The 18,329-nt window shown below is 40.2% G+C and overlaps 1 protein-coding gene across 1 annotated transcript in view; it reads right to left on the reverse strand.

The window, feature by feature from the left end:
• The window catches only part of edc3 (enhancer of mRNA decapping 3 homolog (S. cerevisiae)), a 75,893-nt gene extending 59,519 nt beyond the window's left edge, over window positions 1–16,374 (reverse strand). Inside the window, 3 exon segments of the mRNA XM_052042656.1 lie at window positions 9,847–10,145; window positions 12,762–12,928; window positions 16,265–16,374. Coding sequence (XP_051898616.1) covers window positions 9,847–10,145; window positions 12,762–12,925 — 463 coding nt within the window. The 5' untranslated portion in view covers window positions 12,926–12,928; window positions 16,265–16,374.
• Window positions 16,375–18,329: the final 1,955 nt, after the last annotated feature.

Below are 18,329 nucleotides of genomic sequence, written 5' to 3' on the forward strand. Positions count from 1 at the left end.
TGTGCATGCGATCTCACAATTGTGTGTTCTCTGTTCACCTTTCATTAACTAACCCATCATGTTTTTGAATTAAAATAATCTTAAAATACTCCAAAGATTTCCTCATCATTCACATAAATTGGAAGTTGTGCTTAATAGGCTTTGGTCACCAATGCTCTCAACTTCCCAAAAGATGCTTACCAGAGATTTATATTTCCCCTACTTTACAATATTCACCATTTAGTTGCTCCTTAGACATTCAATAAAACATGCAAACATCACCAACATGACAAACAATCATCTCTTGATAAATATGAATACATATTGAACCCAAATTTCAAATTCATATAATAAATTTAAAAATTTTCACAAGTTACAGCATTAAACCTGTGCTTTTCCATACCTGTTTTTTTTCTTTAATGCAGAAAGTATGCACAAAACTGGAAATCTAATGTATAATTAATAATGGTTGCATCACACTCTAATCAATGGTAAAGTCAGCTGCTATGCTATTCAAACACTCAAATTCACAGATCATTACAGAACAGGAGGTCAGCCTGCTAAGCCCCTGTTGGTTCCATGCTAGACAACCTAGCAAGTCCCACTCTTCCGCAATTTCCCCAAAGCCCTGCAAAATCTTTTTTCAGATATTTATTCAGCCCCAATTTGCACACTTCAATTGAAACAGGCTCCACTACGAACACTGGCAGTGCCCTCCAGATCCTAAACCCTCCCAGTACAAGGAGGGATTTTACTTATGTCACTTTGGTCCTTTTGCCAATCAACCTCATTTTTGGGCCCCAATTCTTGACAATTCCATCAATGGATGAGTTTCTCTCTATTGATTGTGTTTAGGTTGAAGATTTTATATACCTCCATCAGATCTCCCAGCAACTTCTGCTGTTCCATGAAGAACAAACCCAGCTTTCTCAATCTATCTACACAACTGAAATCCCTCACCCTTGGAATCATTTTAATCAATTTCTTCTGCATCCTCTCCAAAGCCCAAGTCATTCCTAATGTGTGTCATCCAACACTAACACAATGCTCCAATTGCAGCCAAAGAGGAGTTTAGAAGGTTCATTATGGCCATAATGCTGTTGTACTCCTTTTATAAAGTGCAGCATCCTGTTAAAGGTGGCCAAGACAAAAGCAGCATCACATGTTAGACAAGTAAAGCACAAGTAGACAGGTTACAAAATGAAGGACAGTCACATATGTTAGAAAGTGGAGAACTGATTAGGTATCGTGGGGCTTCACCACATTCCATTTCTGTAGTCTGTTACGAACTGGGTTACTATTGGTCAATGTCCCTTTAAGATAGAGCATAGTGGTGTGTGTGTCTGTGTGTGGGCGTGATTATGACAACAGAAGATAAAGGACATAATGATGTTTTTGGAGGTCAGTCTGGAGGGGGGGGCGGGGGGGCGGGGGGGGGGACCAGCCTGCTAGTCTCTATCGACGGATGGAAAACAGTAACCGTGCCTGTCACTAAAATCCACGTATGGATTTTTGGAGTAATCAGGTGGAGTCCACTTTGTCGTTAACCTGCGGAGGGAAACAGGTACTTGTGTGGACGGCCACATCTCGGATGCTTTTCAGGGTGGCAGATACTTCAGAACAAAGCAGTCGAGTTCACTTTGTTGTTGCCCTGTAGAAGAAAACAGGTATTTGTGCGGACGGCCATGATTCGAGAGTCTTTCAGGAATGAGGAAGATGCGGTGGAGTGGTCACTGCTGAGTAAACACTGAGGTGTCGTTTGGGTTCCAAAGTGGAATATTTGGATTTTGTAATTACTCTCTACTTTCCCTCTACATCTACGTTTTGTCTTCAGTCAACAGTGGTTGTTGAAGCCTTTGATCACGTTTCACCTTATGGCTTGCTGAACTGAACTTTAAGAACCATTCCTGGACTTGGAGTTTGGGAATTTGCCACACAGACACTACAAGTTTAGTTTTTGGGGTTAATGTTTAAGATTTAACATTTTTACTTCTAACATTTCTATTATTATCATAAATAGTTATTAATAAAGTAGTTTTAAACACTTATACACGACTCAGTGTTTCTTTTGTTGCTGGTTCATAACAAGTTTCACAGATAGAACTGACCAGTTATGTCTCCCTTATCAGCACTGATGCAGTTTGAGCTGGATACACAAGCTCACAGAATACAGGGTTATTGTTCTTGTTCAACTACAGAGAACAGGGTGTCTGGTTCGCATCAAGGAGAGACCCAAGAGATGTCTATCAGCTGTCCAAGGGATGGTAGAACAATACCCTTATATTCGTAAAATATCTGGCTCGGTAGGTATATTATGTATGGAATCAACTTAATATTATTGGTTTGCAATAAACTGGGAAAAACTGGAAAAAAAAAGAGTATAATAATTGATTTTTCCCTTTTAGTGGAGTTGGTTGCCTGATATTTTCGACAACTCTCCCCACCAGAGATATATATACACACACACACCTTTTTATATATACTTATACAATAAACCTTTGGTGCTTACAGACAAGTCCCGTGTGATTCTTCAATCTCTTGTTTCTACTAACAACCCCATTTGCATTTGTAACAACTCTTAGCCTGCCTGCTATTCAGCTTCTTGCCAGAGAAAGTTAATATTGTTCATTGTTGTGCATTAAATTTCTCAATTTATCACTCCAAATTGCTCCCACTGTCAATGAAAGCCCTATGTACATCAACATCTCCATCATTACTCCCAATACAAACCAAGTTTGGCAAGACAAATCTTTAATCAATCATTTTAGATGAATGTTTTCCACACCTCAAAACTTCTGCAAGCTAATCATTATGTTTTTCCTGTGTTAGCTTGTTCCAGTTGATAGCATCCCTTCCTCCAGGCGAGAAAGCATTAACAGTTTGGAGTTCTTACTCTCCTTACAGGATGTAATTACAAGATCTATGCAAATATAGCAATACAGTACTGTGAGGGTGCTACATTGTTAAGAGGTGCCTGCTCTGCAATGGACTGGTGGATAGTAATGATTTGCGATGCAAGCTGAGAGGAAACAAGATCTTCTTGTGCTTGCCAACATTCTTCCTGTCACTGACAAATGAATTGGTCATTCAGCTCATTCCTGTTGACAAGATCTTGCTACATGCAAGATAGCTCAAGCCTTTTTGCTACAATTTGGGAAGAAAGTCACAGGGGAAACTGCTTTGTAAATGCTCATAATTTTTGTTAAGCTTAATTAAAATATTTACAAGGTGGTACTACTGTTCAAAAATTGTTCAGTGAAAAAACTTCCTATCGGGATTATTGAACGATGACATTTATATCTAACCATTGCATTTTACTGTTGAAAACCAACTGTACAATAAATAGTCTGATCTTTTAGAAACTCTACTCCTGATTCACCTGTTCTGACAGTGAATGCACACTGTGCCCAGGTACAAATTAATATCACTAAGTACTAGTCAGGTTTCCCTGATAATTACACCAAAAACAAAGACAATATTCAGACATAGGAAATACTAACTTCTAAATTACATCTTACCTACTGAATAAAGTTTCTTAGGAAATCATTGAAATACTAGCTAATACAGGACCACAGAAGTTCTAGATCCTCAGGATTTTTTGGTTTTATACTTCAGTACTGGTAATTTAACACTGCATATCCAATATTTAATATTAAAGATACCACTGCCTTGTAACATGAGCACTTCATGTCATTAAAAACTGTCAAGTTTTATTTTGGCAACTTCAAAAGTGCCAAATTTGCAACCAAACATAACAGCTGTGTTTAGTTATAGAACATCTGATACCACATTCAAAACTTCAATACCTGCTTAATGAATAACAAATGCAAGTTGTAACAAACCTAAATAGTCGCAGGTTGAATCTCTGTTGTGCAGCTAGCTGCTCTGAAACAATTCATATCACGTTTTTCAGGTGACATGGGAGAAAGAGAAAGTAGTCAAGCTTTTTATTTATTTCGCAAACTTGCACAGATTTTGGGCAAGCTACGCGATATTTTAGCCTGAATTTGTTCAAACCGGCAAATGTCAATTAATTGTGACACCCCAATTACGAATGCCTACATGTATTAGTAGTCACAAAGTGCACTCACAGAGCAGTACTTCCCTGCACGTAACCCCATCAAGAGCTGAAGAGTGAAAGAAAAATCTGAGGGACAGGGGCAAACGTACAAATAGATGATACAACTATACATCTAATAATTCCCCTATTGACAACTTAGTTAAAACACTACTGCGCAAATATTATTCACTAATCAAAAAGTCTGTTGTTAAAAAGGGATTACTCACTATGAAAATAATTAAATCGTAATACAAGGTACTTGAAAATAAAAATACAGATGCTGGAAATCTGAAATAAACAGAAAATGCTAGAAACACTCAACAGGTCAGGCAGCATCTGTGGAAAGAAAAACATTAACAATTCAGGATGAAAGGTCTGATCTGAAACACAGCTCTTTTCTGTTTCTCTTTCAACTGATATTGTCTGGCTTGCTGAATGTTTCCAATATTTTCTGCCTTTATTGCATGGTACTGACAGCACAGAAACTATACATCTTTTCCATGCTGATCCAAATGCTGAAGGCACAAGGGATCCATGGAGACTTGGTACATTAGATTCAAAAATTGGCTTGGTCATAATAGATAGTGTAGTGGTGCAAGGATATTATTCCAACTGGAGGTCTGTGACTAGCAGCGGTCCGCAAGGAACAGTGCTTGCACCTCTTGTTTGTGATATATCATATACACACACATAAATAAATATCGAATTGGACAGAAATGTAAGTGGATTAATCAGTTAGTTTGTAGACAACACAAAAACTGGCAGAGTTGTGATAGTGAGGAAGGTTGTCAAAGGACTTGGCAGGAAACAGACCTGTTGGAAATGTGGGCAGAGAAATGACAGTTTCAGAGAAGTTATGTGTTGCACTTTGGGAGGTCACATGTAAGAGGAAAGTATACAGTAATGGCAGGACCCTTAGGAACATAGATGTACAGAGGGATCTTGGGGTGCAAGTCCATAGCTCCCCAAAAGTGACTACACGAGTAGATAGGGTGGTAAAGGCGGTGTATGGCATACTTGCCTTCATTGGTTGAGGTGTGGAGTATGAAAGTTGGGAAGTCATGTTGTAGCTGTACAAAAGTTTGGTGAGGTCACATTTGGAGCATTATGTGCAGTTCTGGTTGCTACACTATAGAAAGGATACAATCAAGCTAGAGTGTGCAGAAAAGATTTGCAAAGATATTGCCTGGATTGGAAGGCTTGATAGGCTGGGTCTGTTTTACCTGGAACAAAGGAGACGAAGAAGTGATGTGATAGAGGTACGTGAAACGATAAGGGGCAGAGACAGGGTAGACAACCAGCATCTGTTTCCCATGGTAGGGGTATCTAAAACTAGAGGACATCAGGTTAAAGCGAGAGGGAGGAAGTTTAAAGGGAATCAGAGGGGTACATTTTTCACATAACAGGTAACTGGTATTTGGAATGAGTTGCCAGAGGTGGAGAAGGCGGCAGGAATAGTAACATTTAAGAGGCATCTGGACAGGTTCTTGAATGAGCAGTACATAGAGGGATATGGAATTAATTCAGGCAAGTGGGATTAGTATACATAGGTATGAATGTCAGCATGGACATGGTGGGCCAAAGGCCTGTTTCTTTGCTGTACAACTCTATGACTATGTTCATGAAAAAGCATCATGAGGGGCATCTCAACCAAAACTAGAACATAATTCTCAATGGTGGCAAAGAGCCAAGAAGCACACAAGACAAAGTTAGTTATCCAAGACGACTCCCTGCTGTGTTTAACCTGTGAGTGTCTAAGATTATAGAGACGGAAGACTGCATGGTTAAATTCTGCCAGGTGCCAAGTCAGACAACCTACATTACAATAGGCAGGGGGTTACATCAGACGGCAGAGCCCCAAACCATAAAGGAAGAGGCTAGGGCCGTAATAACCTGAACATTAATAAAATGTCTCAGTTGAAATGCAAGGGTAGAATAGCAATTGGAATCCTTAATCCCCCTTATGAGAATAAGCTTGCTAATTCACCAGCTATCTTGCCTGAAAACAGGTACTAGCCCACAATACAGTACTCCAACTCAACATTGGGCTCCCAAGTGAGCAAACTGGTAAAGAAATTATAAAAAGTCTCCCAAAAAACCACTCATCCACCCAGTCTTTCAACAGACATTACATCGAGCTCTCTTGCCATTAATATTTAAATTTACCACAATTTAGTTGTGTTCTTCTCAGGAAGGCAACTTTTTTTTTGGTATAACTCTCAACTGTTGGCTAAACTCTGCTGAACTTGCTAAGTTTCATGTTTTGTTGTCCTAACCTTCCTGTTAGGTTTGGGTTAATTTCTGAACAAAAACCACATCTCGCAAACTCTCGAGGGGATGAACTAGATTTCACTGATTATACTCAGATCAATTTATTGCTTACAATGAGCCACATGAAAAATCAAAACCAAGAACAGAAGTCTAAACAAAAGAACATTTTTCTCATAGTACTATTATCTTGCTTATAAAACACTACTGCTGGTTGAATCACAAAAGTTTTTTTAAATTTGTACAGCACAGTAACAGGCCTTCCAGCCCAACGAGACCACACCACCCAATTACACCCATGTTAACCTACTAACCCGTACGTCTTTGGAACATGGGAGGAAACTGGAGCACCTGGAGGAAACCGGAGCACCTGGAGGAAACCAACACAGTCACGGGGAGAATGTACCAAACTCCTTACAGACAGTGGCAGGAATTGAACCCTGATCGCTGGTGCTATAATAGCATTACGCTAACCACTACACTACCATGCCGCCCTTTGGTATTGAATAATCATTCAATATCAAAGGATCAATAAGAGCTTTGTAAACTATCCAGCAGTTGTGTGGAACTGTCAAAGTACACAGACACAGTAAACAATCTGAAGTATAAGCACATAGTTACTTGGAAGTGTTCTGTGCAGGTTCAAGCCTTCAGCCAATTCAACTCACTGAACAAAACCAAGAAAGCACCGAGTGCACAGGCCACAGTAAAGGAAACAGTCAAGGCAACAGTACCAGTGACCCGGGTTCAATTCCGGCCGCTGTCTGCGAGGAGCTTGTATGTTCTCCCAGTGTCTGCATTGGTTTCCTCTGGGTGCTCAGTTTCCTCCCACATTCCAAAGATGTACAGGTTAGGAGCTGTGCCAGAAGAGTGGGACACTTGAGAGCTGCCCCCAGCACATTCTCAGTAATGTAAAAAGACGTATTTCTGTGTGTTTCGATGTACATGTGACTAACAAATAAATATCTAATGTAATTGAAGACCTCTGCTACAGAATAAGCCATGATCTAAGCTAAGCTGCTCCAGTACAACTACTGTTATCAAGTGGCATTTACTGAACTGCTTATTAATGGCCAGTTGGAGCTCAGTCTTGGTCCAAATATGGACAAGAGCCAAATCCCAGAAGGGGGTGATTGCTTTGCCATAGGGCAACAATTGGCCGAGTGCCAAATATGAACTAGTCAATGAAAATCAGGGAGAGAACACTTCAACAGTTAGTCATATGTAATGCATGGAAGATGTTGCAGAAGCACAAGCTAATCCCGGCCTCAGGACACGTCTATGGGAGTTTCTCAGGCCCGCAATCTAGTTCAAAATGAATGACAATTCATCTGTCACAAGTTTGGTGTGACCACTGAAAATTGGAGCACATTAATTCTTCAGTCAGTGAAACATTCAGTGCAAAAAATGCTGAAACCCTGGCCGATATCCAGCTGTAAATAGATGGAGTCGCAAGCAATGACCATTTCCAGCAAGATTCAAATAATTTCCTTTTTGAAATTCAATAGCATTTAGAACTTGTATTTATACAGTACCTTTAATATAACAAAATATCAATGCTCTTCACAAGCATCTAATCAAATATGTTACTTGTGGCAGTCCTTGCAAGTTTCAAAGACAGCCATAGAGCAGAAAATGAAGTAGAACTATAAAGAATAAGGAAGAGAACTTCAAAACACATAACGTTGGCAGCTGAAACAAAGGGCCCCAATAGTACTGATTTAAGGATGGTCAAGAAATTAGAGATGGAGGGACAGAGGCAATGAGATATTACAGAGATAGGGAGAGTTTAATTCATTAGGGATGCAAAAACAAAAATGTGGATTTTCAAAAGAAAAGTTTTGCTTAACTGATGGTCAATGGAGGTAATAGGGTGAAAGATAGAAGAATTCCCAAAGACCTCAAGTTTATGCAAACTTGGGAGGCTGGGAAGCACCACTCTGAAATAGTAAAGATAGACCATATCCGACATGAACTGGAGGGGTGGTTTAAATGGAGTCACCATCAACTGGATCAGGTGCACAAATGTCAGTTATTAGATGAGGTCAAGAGATTCATGGCTTGTAACAAAAGGCAATCTTACCTTAGCAGCTACAAGGGAGATCAAGGATACAAAGTAACATTCCTCCTACCTCCCCAGATATAGCAATACATTTAAACTGGCAAACCATTTACCTTCTTAAACATTCATTCCCACCTCCACTAACACACTAAGGACTATATAAAAGATGCATTACAGATACTTACAGGTTTCATCAACATCATCTCACAAATCCACAACTTTGACAACCCAAAAGGGCTGAAATCCCACAAATCTATGCATCATTGCCAACATCAGCTATCACAAGACGCAAAGCATAGAAAAGTCAAATTCACAGAAATCACCTTGACCTTGCGTCTCCCAGGACTGCACAGTTTCACCATTATTATATACCTCCCAGAACCTAACACTTTCACAAAGGGAGATCATTCAACAGATTCTGACGTTGATCCATTTCACCCAGTGGCATTAAGGACAGCTTAAAGCAGCTGAGTGAAGATAAAATGGTTTCAATCTCAAAACACACACATTTTTAAAATTGCAAGTAAAAGAAGAAACACTACCTCATATTTACCAAATTTAATTTGATTCATCTATTATTTCAATCATATCTGGGAGTTTGGACAGAGGCAAAATGCATTATGCATCAAGAGGTGGATCAGTTTGCAGGAAACCCCTGCGCCTTGCTGCCTACCAAATCAACACATTAAAAATTTCTTGAAACCGATAAAATGAAATTAGAGCTTGCACCTCATGTGGATCAGTAATATATAGGTTCATAATTCCAGCCAACAACCCCCTAAAATTTGTGCAGTTGCAAGTTAGGTATCAAATAGTAGCTATTACTGCATCCTGCTATGAACAACTTCGGGATGCAAAGTAAAACACTTCAATGAAACCAGCAAACTAGAAATAAACAACTCAGTCAGCATCTGCGCAAAGAGAGTTGACATTTCAGGACTTTTCAACAGAACTCTTGATAATTATTTAAAATGCGTATAACTTTTTTTTAAAGAAGTCACTTCTCTGGATACTATTTAAAACAATTTTATCTGAACATTGAAAAATAACCAAATATAGACCTGAATTTAGATTTGGCAAATATACTTGTGCTTGGTTCTGATGCAATAAAAAGTTATTTTATCCAAAATAGTTGACCTGTAAAATAAAATAGAGTATTATTTAATGTGGTATTTAATGATAACCATGAATCTGTTGATCTCTCTTGGATACTGCCAATTTTACTCTTCAGCAGATATCAATCCAACTCTGCCACGAATCAGCCCGCAATCAGAACTTCTCTGTTAATCCATTCCACCTTCGCCACTGGTTGGAAAAGATTTATGCTAGTCCCCAACTCCAGGTATTCACTGGGGCATCAAACAAAAAAAAAATGCATTTCCAAGCCACCCAAACTTAAATATCTAGGATTAAATTAACTGTCAAAAATCTTTCAGTGTTGTTCTACAACTCTAAAGCCTCACTCCCACATACTCACAGGAATTGTGTCTTCGACGAAACACTTTAGATGGAGTAAGAGCAGAATCCATGTGACGATCCACATAGCTTTTAGAATACTGCTGTGGTGATGTGACCAGATCCTGAACCTTGAGTTCTGCACGACGTGGAATTGCTTGTGGAGCAGATCCCGAAGAATTGGGTTTCTTTACTCCTTTGCCAGCTCCATTCTGAGATGAGTAAGCATTGTGAGATGTGAACACCGAAGGCTGAGCCAGGCCTATAGCCAACTGTGAATTCGGGAGCTCTAATATTTTTAAATCTTTGATATCAATTGCACTGGAAAATAAGAGAAAAAGATTTGCACAAAACAGTAACTTCATCTCTGGCTATTAATTACTGACAGCTTACTTGATCATATTAGCAAGGAGATTTAGTCAAGACATCAAATACAAGAGCAGGGAGGTTACGGTCCGACTTTATAAAACGTTGGTCAGACTTCAGCTGGAGTACTGCGTGCAATTCTGGTCACCACACCACAGGAAGGATGTCATGGCACTAGAGAGGATGCATAGGAATTCACTAGGATATTGCATGGAATGGAGCCTTTTAGTTACGAGGAGAGACTGGAAAGGCTAGGTCTGTTTTTCCTGGAGCAGAGGAGGTTAAGAGAAGACACAACTGAGGTATATAAAATTGAGGGGCATAGATAGGGTAGACAGCAGGAAACTTTTCTCCTTATCAGAAAGGAATAAAACCAGAGGACATAGATTTAGGGCAAGAGGTAAGGAGATCTGAAGGAGACCTTTTTCACCTGGAGAGTACTGAGCATCTGGAATACACTGCCACAAAGAGTGTTGGAAGCAGAGTTGCTGACAGCATTTAATACGTCCAGATGAGCACAGCTGCTGGAAGATGGGATTAATACAGATGATGGATGTGGTGGGCTGAATGGCTTGTTTCCATGCTGTATGACACTATTTAGTACTGAGAAGAAATATTTTTAGAGTGAAATTGCAGCATGAAATACCAGAGATAGAAAGTGAAGTGGAATTCCTATTAACATTAAAAGAACATGTTAAGAAAATAGTTGAAGGGAAAGGAAAGAGATGTATGGTAGTGAAATAGGGCAAAAACATGAAACTCAGACGAAATATAACATGGAGATTGAAAACCAACGTGGGACTGGTTGCAGCCATGAACCCAAACTCTAATCCTATTTAAAGACATAAAAACATGGCTTTTGCCAGAATTTATGAAACAAAATTGCAAGCTACTTTAAATTTGGCCAAGCACCTGAATTTTTTAATTTAATGCATGTCTGCCACCCAGAAAATCCAATAGCAGCTGATGTTTGAAAAATATCTTGACAACCATCAATTTAAGAAATTATGGCTCATCACAATCTTTTATACCACAGGAAAAAAAATTGTCTGAAGACTAATTATAATGTTCTAATTTACAGGTGAGAGCCCTGGAGACATGGGAGTTCATACCATACGCTGTAATTTTCACTGAGAGAACTAAGCCAGTAAGTTAACCACCAAAAGCAATGAATTGATTTCATATTTTCAAAAAAAATGTGAACAAAACCTGCACATGGCCTGATGCAAGTCAATGCTGTCTATCCAATTCTAAACTAGTCTCACTCCATATGCTGAATGACTATGTCGACATAAATATGATAACTTTTAAGGGGACAAATAATTTGTACATTAACATATGGGGAATATAATCATAGAAAATTAGGGCCTACATTCAAATACAGTACCTATAACTTAATGAGCCCCTCCACAACTGCTTTTAGCAATGAACCTTTCAGTTGACAGGGCTCTGATATAGAACTCAAAGTTCTCCTAAGTAAATAATCTTGCAGTCTTTCAGACATTAAGAATCTGATAAACTGAAGGCAAACAATAAAAAAAGTAACATTTCTTTGGACATCAAAACATTCATGGTTTCATAGGAACCTGGATCTCTATAAATTGGCATACATTTAGAATTATTTGATGTTTAAATACTACATTATGCAGGAAGTTTGGTGGCTAAATACCCTCAATTTTGGGTAGGTTCATTGACAAAAAATGTTCAAAGTGGAAATTTTCCAAAGTATATACTCATGCCACAATCGCATATTTGGAAACAGTTCAGTTGGGGTTAACTCCAGAACTGGGACTAACTAATTCCAACTGAAATCAAAATACTCTCCTTAACCAGCCTGGAGGAACTCTAGTTAAAGAGAATCTATTCAGCCAAGTGAGACTCAAAGCCCCAGTGAACCATCTCAAAAAAAAATGTCTCCCAACACTGCCTCATATCCAAACCTCAAACAAGACCGCTTTAAGGAAGGGGTGACTGCATTAACCGAATTAGTATAGTTAAATAGAAGCATGCATGTACTTCACTCCTGCATTCAACAGCACAGAATCTATGACTGAACTGATGCTGCCAAACCACTGAATTTCAGTCATCAATCAGTTGGTTATTTCTGAGTCAACAAATTCTGGATTAAATTTCCACTTTAAGAGTTAAGCGCAAAAGACTAGACAAAAAACAGTGCTGTTGAAAGTACCATCTTTCAGATGAGACGTTAAACAGAGTACAGAATCAGTTTTGGGCATTCATTTCAGACATTCTTTCAAGTAGTCACAGAAGAACCCTTGGCATAATCATGAAAAACATAATCATGGGGAGTTATCTCCAGTGCCCTGGTCAATATTCATCCGTCAAACAACAACACTCCAATGTGTCACTATCCGGTCATTATCACATTACTGTTTATGGGAGATTGGTGGGCAAAACCTACTGCCTCATTTCTAATGTTACAACAGGGACTTTATTTTAAAAGCTCTATGGGTCATTTGGAAAATGTGAAGTCTTTTTTTTACTGCTGGGGATACACAGTTCAAGAGCAATTAATTCATCCTGCAGATTTACCAAAGCAAGAGTACATACCTAAAAGTTAACTCAGGAACTGAACATTTCATTCCATTGCGGAATGGCTGCGTAAGAGATATTGTCTGACTGGCTTGATCCACTGCAGAAATTTTACCCTGATATACTCCAAGTGTCTCTCCACAGTTAATAGAAACAAGGCTTCCAATCCAATTTACAGCCATCCTCTACAACATAATAGAAAATATTAAGTCAAGGAGACAGTTGAAGAATAACATAAATATGTCTGAACTATTAGTTTGATTCAATCTTTTAAGCAGTGCCATCAGCAGGTACTGATTAGACAATCACATGACTGGTGTTCCAGCAAAAACTACTATTTCATTTAACAATCTGCTGGAGGAACTCAGCAGTTCAAGCAGCATCTGTGGGAGGAAAGGAATTGTCAATGTTTCTGGTTGAAACCCTGCATCAGGACAGAATGGAGAGGTGAGATGGATAAAGAGAACAAGGGGACTGGTGAGAAAAGAATCGAGGTGAATGGTGGACTGATGAGGGGTGGAAGATGAAGGGCAAATTGTGCCAGATAGGTGGGGGGGGGGGGGGGGGGGGGGGGGAGGGGCAGAGGTGGAGTTGGGAGACAGTAGCAGGTGAATAGTAGAAGGGGGCAAACAAAAAGAGGAAAGAGGAAAAAAAACATAGATGGAGCAAGGTGGAGGGAGTGGAGCATGAAGATTGGAGATGACTGCTGGAGGGCAATAAGCAGGAACACTAAAGGCTACCAGAGCTAGACTCTGATAAGAAAGGGTGGGAATAGAAAGCATTTGGGGAGAGGTGAATAGCAGTTGGTACCAGAATCAGATGGGCGAGAAAAGGATCCTGTGGGCGAACTGTGTGTGTCTCGTGGGTGGATGGAATCAGGAGGAGGGGGACGGAGGAGGGGGACGAAGAAGGGTGAAGAGGGGCCGAGAGTGTATGAGGGAAAGGGGACAAAAATGGGTGTGGGGGAAGGGGGGGGGGGAAGGGTGTCGGAGGGAAACCAGATCTTCATGCCATTGGGTTGTAGACTATCCAGGCAGAATACGAGTTGTTGTCCCTCCAATTTGTGTTGGGCTTCATCCTGGCAGTAGGGAGGGCAGAGGATGGATAGGTCACTGTGGGAATGGGAAGGGGTATTGGAATGGCATGCGACTGGAAGCTTGGGGTGGCCATTTGACTATTGAGTTTCTCACTTTTAGGTAACCCTCCCCTCCAGTATTTTCTTCCCCCCACCCACCCCCCCCCGATCCTCCTCCAGTCCTCCCAGTTTTTGTCCCCTTTTCATCATACCCTCACCCCAGCCCTTCTTCAACCATCTTCGTCTCTCTAATATACACACACTGTTCCAACTGCCATTCACCTCTTCCCGAATGGCTCTGATTCCCACCTTTACTTAGAGTCCAGTACTGGTAACCTTTCGTGTTCCATTCCAGCAGCTATCTCCAATCTTCACTCTCCCCTCCCCCACCTTGTTACATCTTTTTTCTCCCCTCCCCCTTTCCTCTCTGTTTGCCTCCATCTATCATTCACCTGTCACTATCTCCCAACTTCACCTCCTCCCCAGCACAACCTGCCTGTCATCTTACACCATCCTCAGTCCACCAATCACCTTGGACTCATTTCTCACCACTCCATTCTCTTTATTCCAGCCATCTCACCTGTCCACTCTCAGTCCTGATGCAGAGTTTGAACTAAAATGTCTACAGTTCCCTTCCTCCTACAAATGCTGCTCAACTCGCTAGGTTCCTCCAGCAAATTGTTTGTTGCTCCAGATTCCAGCATCTGCAGACTCTTGTATCTATTTCATTCACTTTATTGATAACATACCTTGGAAGTTTACCTTAAGAAAATGCGAAGAAGATGAAGTATGTGGTATTAAAGTGTATAAATTTTACCTAACACATTTTCAAAACGTACTTTTGAAGTAGTTTTTATTTCAACTACATTTCATTGATCAAGAAAAACAGCTTTTCAGTTCCATTTGGGTATTAAATCACGATTCCTCCTGGCCTTCATTTTGGATATTTAGAAATCTGGGACTAAATTAAAAAAATCTTAATTAATTAACTTAAAATTGTCATTCAACAGTCAAAATCTATTGGCTAATAAGGAACCTCAGTAGCCTCAAATATAGAATCAGTTTTAGACAAGCATTTTAGACTTCATGTTCAATAATAAAACTCCAAAAAGTTGACAAATGCAAAAAATTAGAATGCTGTAAGAACTCAGTGGGTCAAGCAGCATCTGAAAGGTTGACTTCCACCATTTGCCTCCACAAATGCTGCTTAACATGCTAAGTTCTTCCAGCATTCTGTTTCTTGTTCCAGATTCCAGCACCTGCAGTCTCGTCATCAGGCCGTAGAAATAAATGTTTTTGTTTTTACTGGGTGTACATAGTTCAAATGTAATTAAGTTATACTATGAAGTAGCCAAAGCAGAATACTTATCTACAAATTAATCTACATGGCAATTTAACATAAATGCAAGTTACAGAATGAAGGTGAGAACTCTTGAGAGTCTACTAGTGTAACCATTAGCCATTCAAGCAGACAAGACAATTTTGGAATAAATTAAAAATTCAAAGTACAATCAGCAAATCCATAGTAAAAATAATGACTGGACAACTGTGCACGGATACATCAACTTTTCCACACCTCCTCCTTAAGTCAATACAAATCAGTACTGAGCTGTCTAGACATGCCCAGCCTCTCCTCAGCTCACAACCCATAAGAGTATGGGCAAATGTGGCTGAAGCAAGAAAAACAAGTTTAACATAATGTTGACAGTTTTAAGCAGCCCACAATCCCATGAAGGATTAAGCATTGTTATGTGTGAGTAAAAAAAATTAGAGCATCAATCTTCATAACACCCACAGAGAATTAAATAGTGGAGAGGATTAAAAGGAGATGATAACAGAATGCATTGGATATATTCAGCAGATAAGGAAACATCTGTGGCAAGAAAAAAAAACACCATTTCAGAGGGGACACAAGAGACAGCAAATGCTGGAATTTGGAGAAACAAACATTTTAGGTTGACTGTTATTCATCAGAACTAAATAGAGACGTTTAATTATCACTTCTCAATCTTGCTCCACCCCACCATAGGAAGTAGCTCCAAATGGGAAATAAATTGAAATACCAGCTCTCATAGCTCCCAGAAAGGTATAAAACAGTAAATCAAGGTGAGAACTCTTGAGAAGCTACTAGTGTAACCATTAGCCATTCAAGCGGATGGAATTGACCAAGTTTCATAGTCCTCATAGAGGGTGAAGCAGTGCTGTAAATGCAGCAGGAGAAGTAAATACAGAGGAGTGATTTATGCCAGTAAATTAATGAATAGCACGCCAACAGTGTCGAGAAAGGATGTGCTTAGGCAGGCTTCAAATGGAGCCGCAGACTTTGATCTGCTGCATGAACCACATCAGCTAGGCCCAATCCAACCACCAGTCACTACCATCCCGCTGCACGCCTCGCAAACGGGCACAACCGGAGGACAACGGGCGGCGCGGCAAGGGAGCTTACGTTTCCGAACGGCGCGGCCTGAGACTGCGAGCCCTCCTTATCTTTTGCTTCAGAAAGCCTCCGGAGCGGCAGCAGCACCAACACCACAGCACCGTCCCTCCATCGCGCACACACACAACAGCCTCTGCGCCTGCGCTCCCCGCCCCCTCCCCAACGTCACTTCCTCCTAGCAACCGGCTCTCTGGTCCATGGCAGCCCAGGGGAGCATCTCCCCATTGCAGGGCTGCATATAGTGACAAGTTACGGGCAGTCCCCCTGTTAGTCAAGAACTTCGGTAAGAGATTGAGATTGATTTTACTCCTGTGATTTACACGGTGCTATCCTGCACTCACTGCATTTTTTTCTGGGAGGTTATAGAGTCATGCAGCACAGAAACAGGCCCTTCGGCCCATTGCCAACTAAGTTACCCATCTAAACTAGTCCCATTTGCCCACTTTCCTATCCGTGTACGTGTCCAAGTACCTTTTAAATGTTGTTAATACATTATACAGTCATAGCTTCTTCCCTTCCGCCATCAGATTTTCGAACGTTCCATGAACACTGCCTTGTTATTCCATTTTTTTGCACTATTTATTTTTGTAATTTATACTAGTTTTATGTTTTTGCACTGTGCTGCTGTAAAACAACAAATTTCACGTCATACAAGTCAGTGATAATAAATCTGATTCTGATACAGTCATATAGTACAGAAATAGGCCCTTCAGCCACCTTGTCCATGACAACCATCAAGTACCAATCTATATTAATCCCATTTTCCATTAGCCCCCTATGCTTTGGCGATTCAAAGGCTCAGCTAAATAAATGTGAGAGTCTCTGCCTCCACCACCCCCTCAAGCAGTGTGTTCCTGATTCCAACTAACCTCTGGGAGATAAAAACTCGGATACCCTCTAAACCTCCTACCCTCAACCTATATCCTTTGCTTTTAAACATCTCTGCTTTGGGGAAAAGTTTCTTACTGCCTACTTTATCCATGCCACTTATAATTTTGTACATCTTACGAGGTCCTCAGCCTCCTCTGCTCCAAAGAAGCTAAACACAGCCCATCAGGTCTCTCCTCATAACTGAAATACTCCATCTTGGTAATATCCTGGTGAATCTCCTCTGCACCTTATCCAGTACAATGATGTCCTTCCTAGAATTTAGTGGCTAGAACTCCACACAATGCTCCAGCTGTGGCCTAAGCAATGTCTTATTACTCCTGTTCTTATATTCCATGCCCCAACTCTGCACTCATATCTCTCTCTCTCTCTCTCTCTCTCCGCATTCTCTCTCCTGTATCCTGGATCTGAAGACATACTCCCCAGTGGTGGAGCAATTAAATCTGGGGATGCTCAAGTGAAGGAGCACAGAAATATCAGGGGGTTGTAGTGTAGTTATCCAAAGTAAGGACTTGTTATAGTGAGCGTGGGATTTATTGTATGACAGGTTGAAAAAGACTACAATGTTACTTATAACAGAACAAGTTTAATGTTGAGTTAAAAAAAAGACGGAAATCCTATCAAAAACATAAATAGAAAATACTGGAAATACACAGCTGGTGATCAACAGTTGCTCAGATTATTTTTTGATTGCGGCCCCTTCATCTGCACAAGATGGATGAAGAATGCTTTCCCCAGATATCATAAAAGATGTCTATTTTTAATTAATATGATGCAACTGTCAAAGGATGAGAAGAACAACCAATAAGTTCTAATATAAAGGAAACATAGCTGAAATAATCTTATTTACACCATTCACCCTGACCTCACATCCACCTACAACCCAGTCATGACACAAAGTCTCAAGCATACTGGTGTCATACACTTTTCCAGAGCCAACTGTGTGTTGACAAATCGAAGGAAGAGTAGCCAGGGAGCCAGAATGATATCCCTACCAGCCCCCAACCCTATACAGTCTCTGGATGGTCAGGCAGGTGAAAGCTCAAAAGGTGATCAGATATCATGTGCAGATGCAGAACAGAGCTAAAACTTTATCAAATTGTTATGGACTTCTTTGGTACTTTCTGCATTTTCAGTATATATCATAGAAAAAAATAGACCAATATTATATAGCATCATTGAAAAG

The sequence above is a fragment of the Pristis pectinata genome, chromosome 32 (genome assembly GCF_009764475.1).
Source record: "Pristis pectinata isolate sPriPec2 chromosome 32, sPriPec2.1.pri, whole genome shotgun sequence".
Lineage (NCBI taxonomy): Eukaryota > Metazoa > Chordata > Chondrichthyes > Rhinopristiformes > Pristidae > Pristis > Pristis pectinata.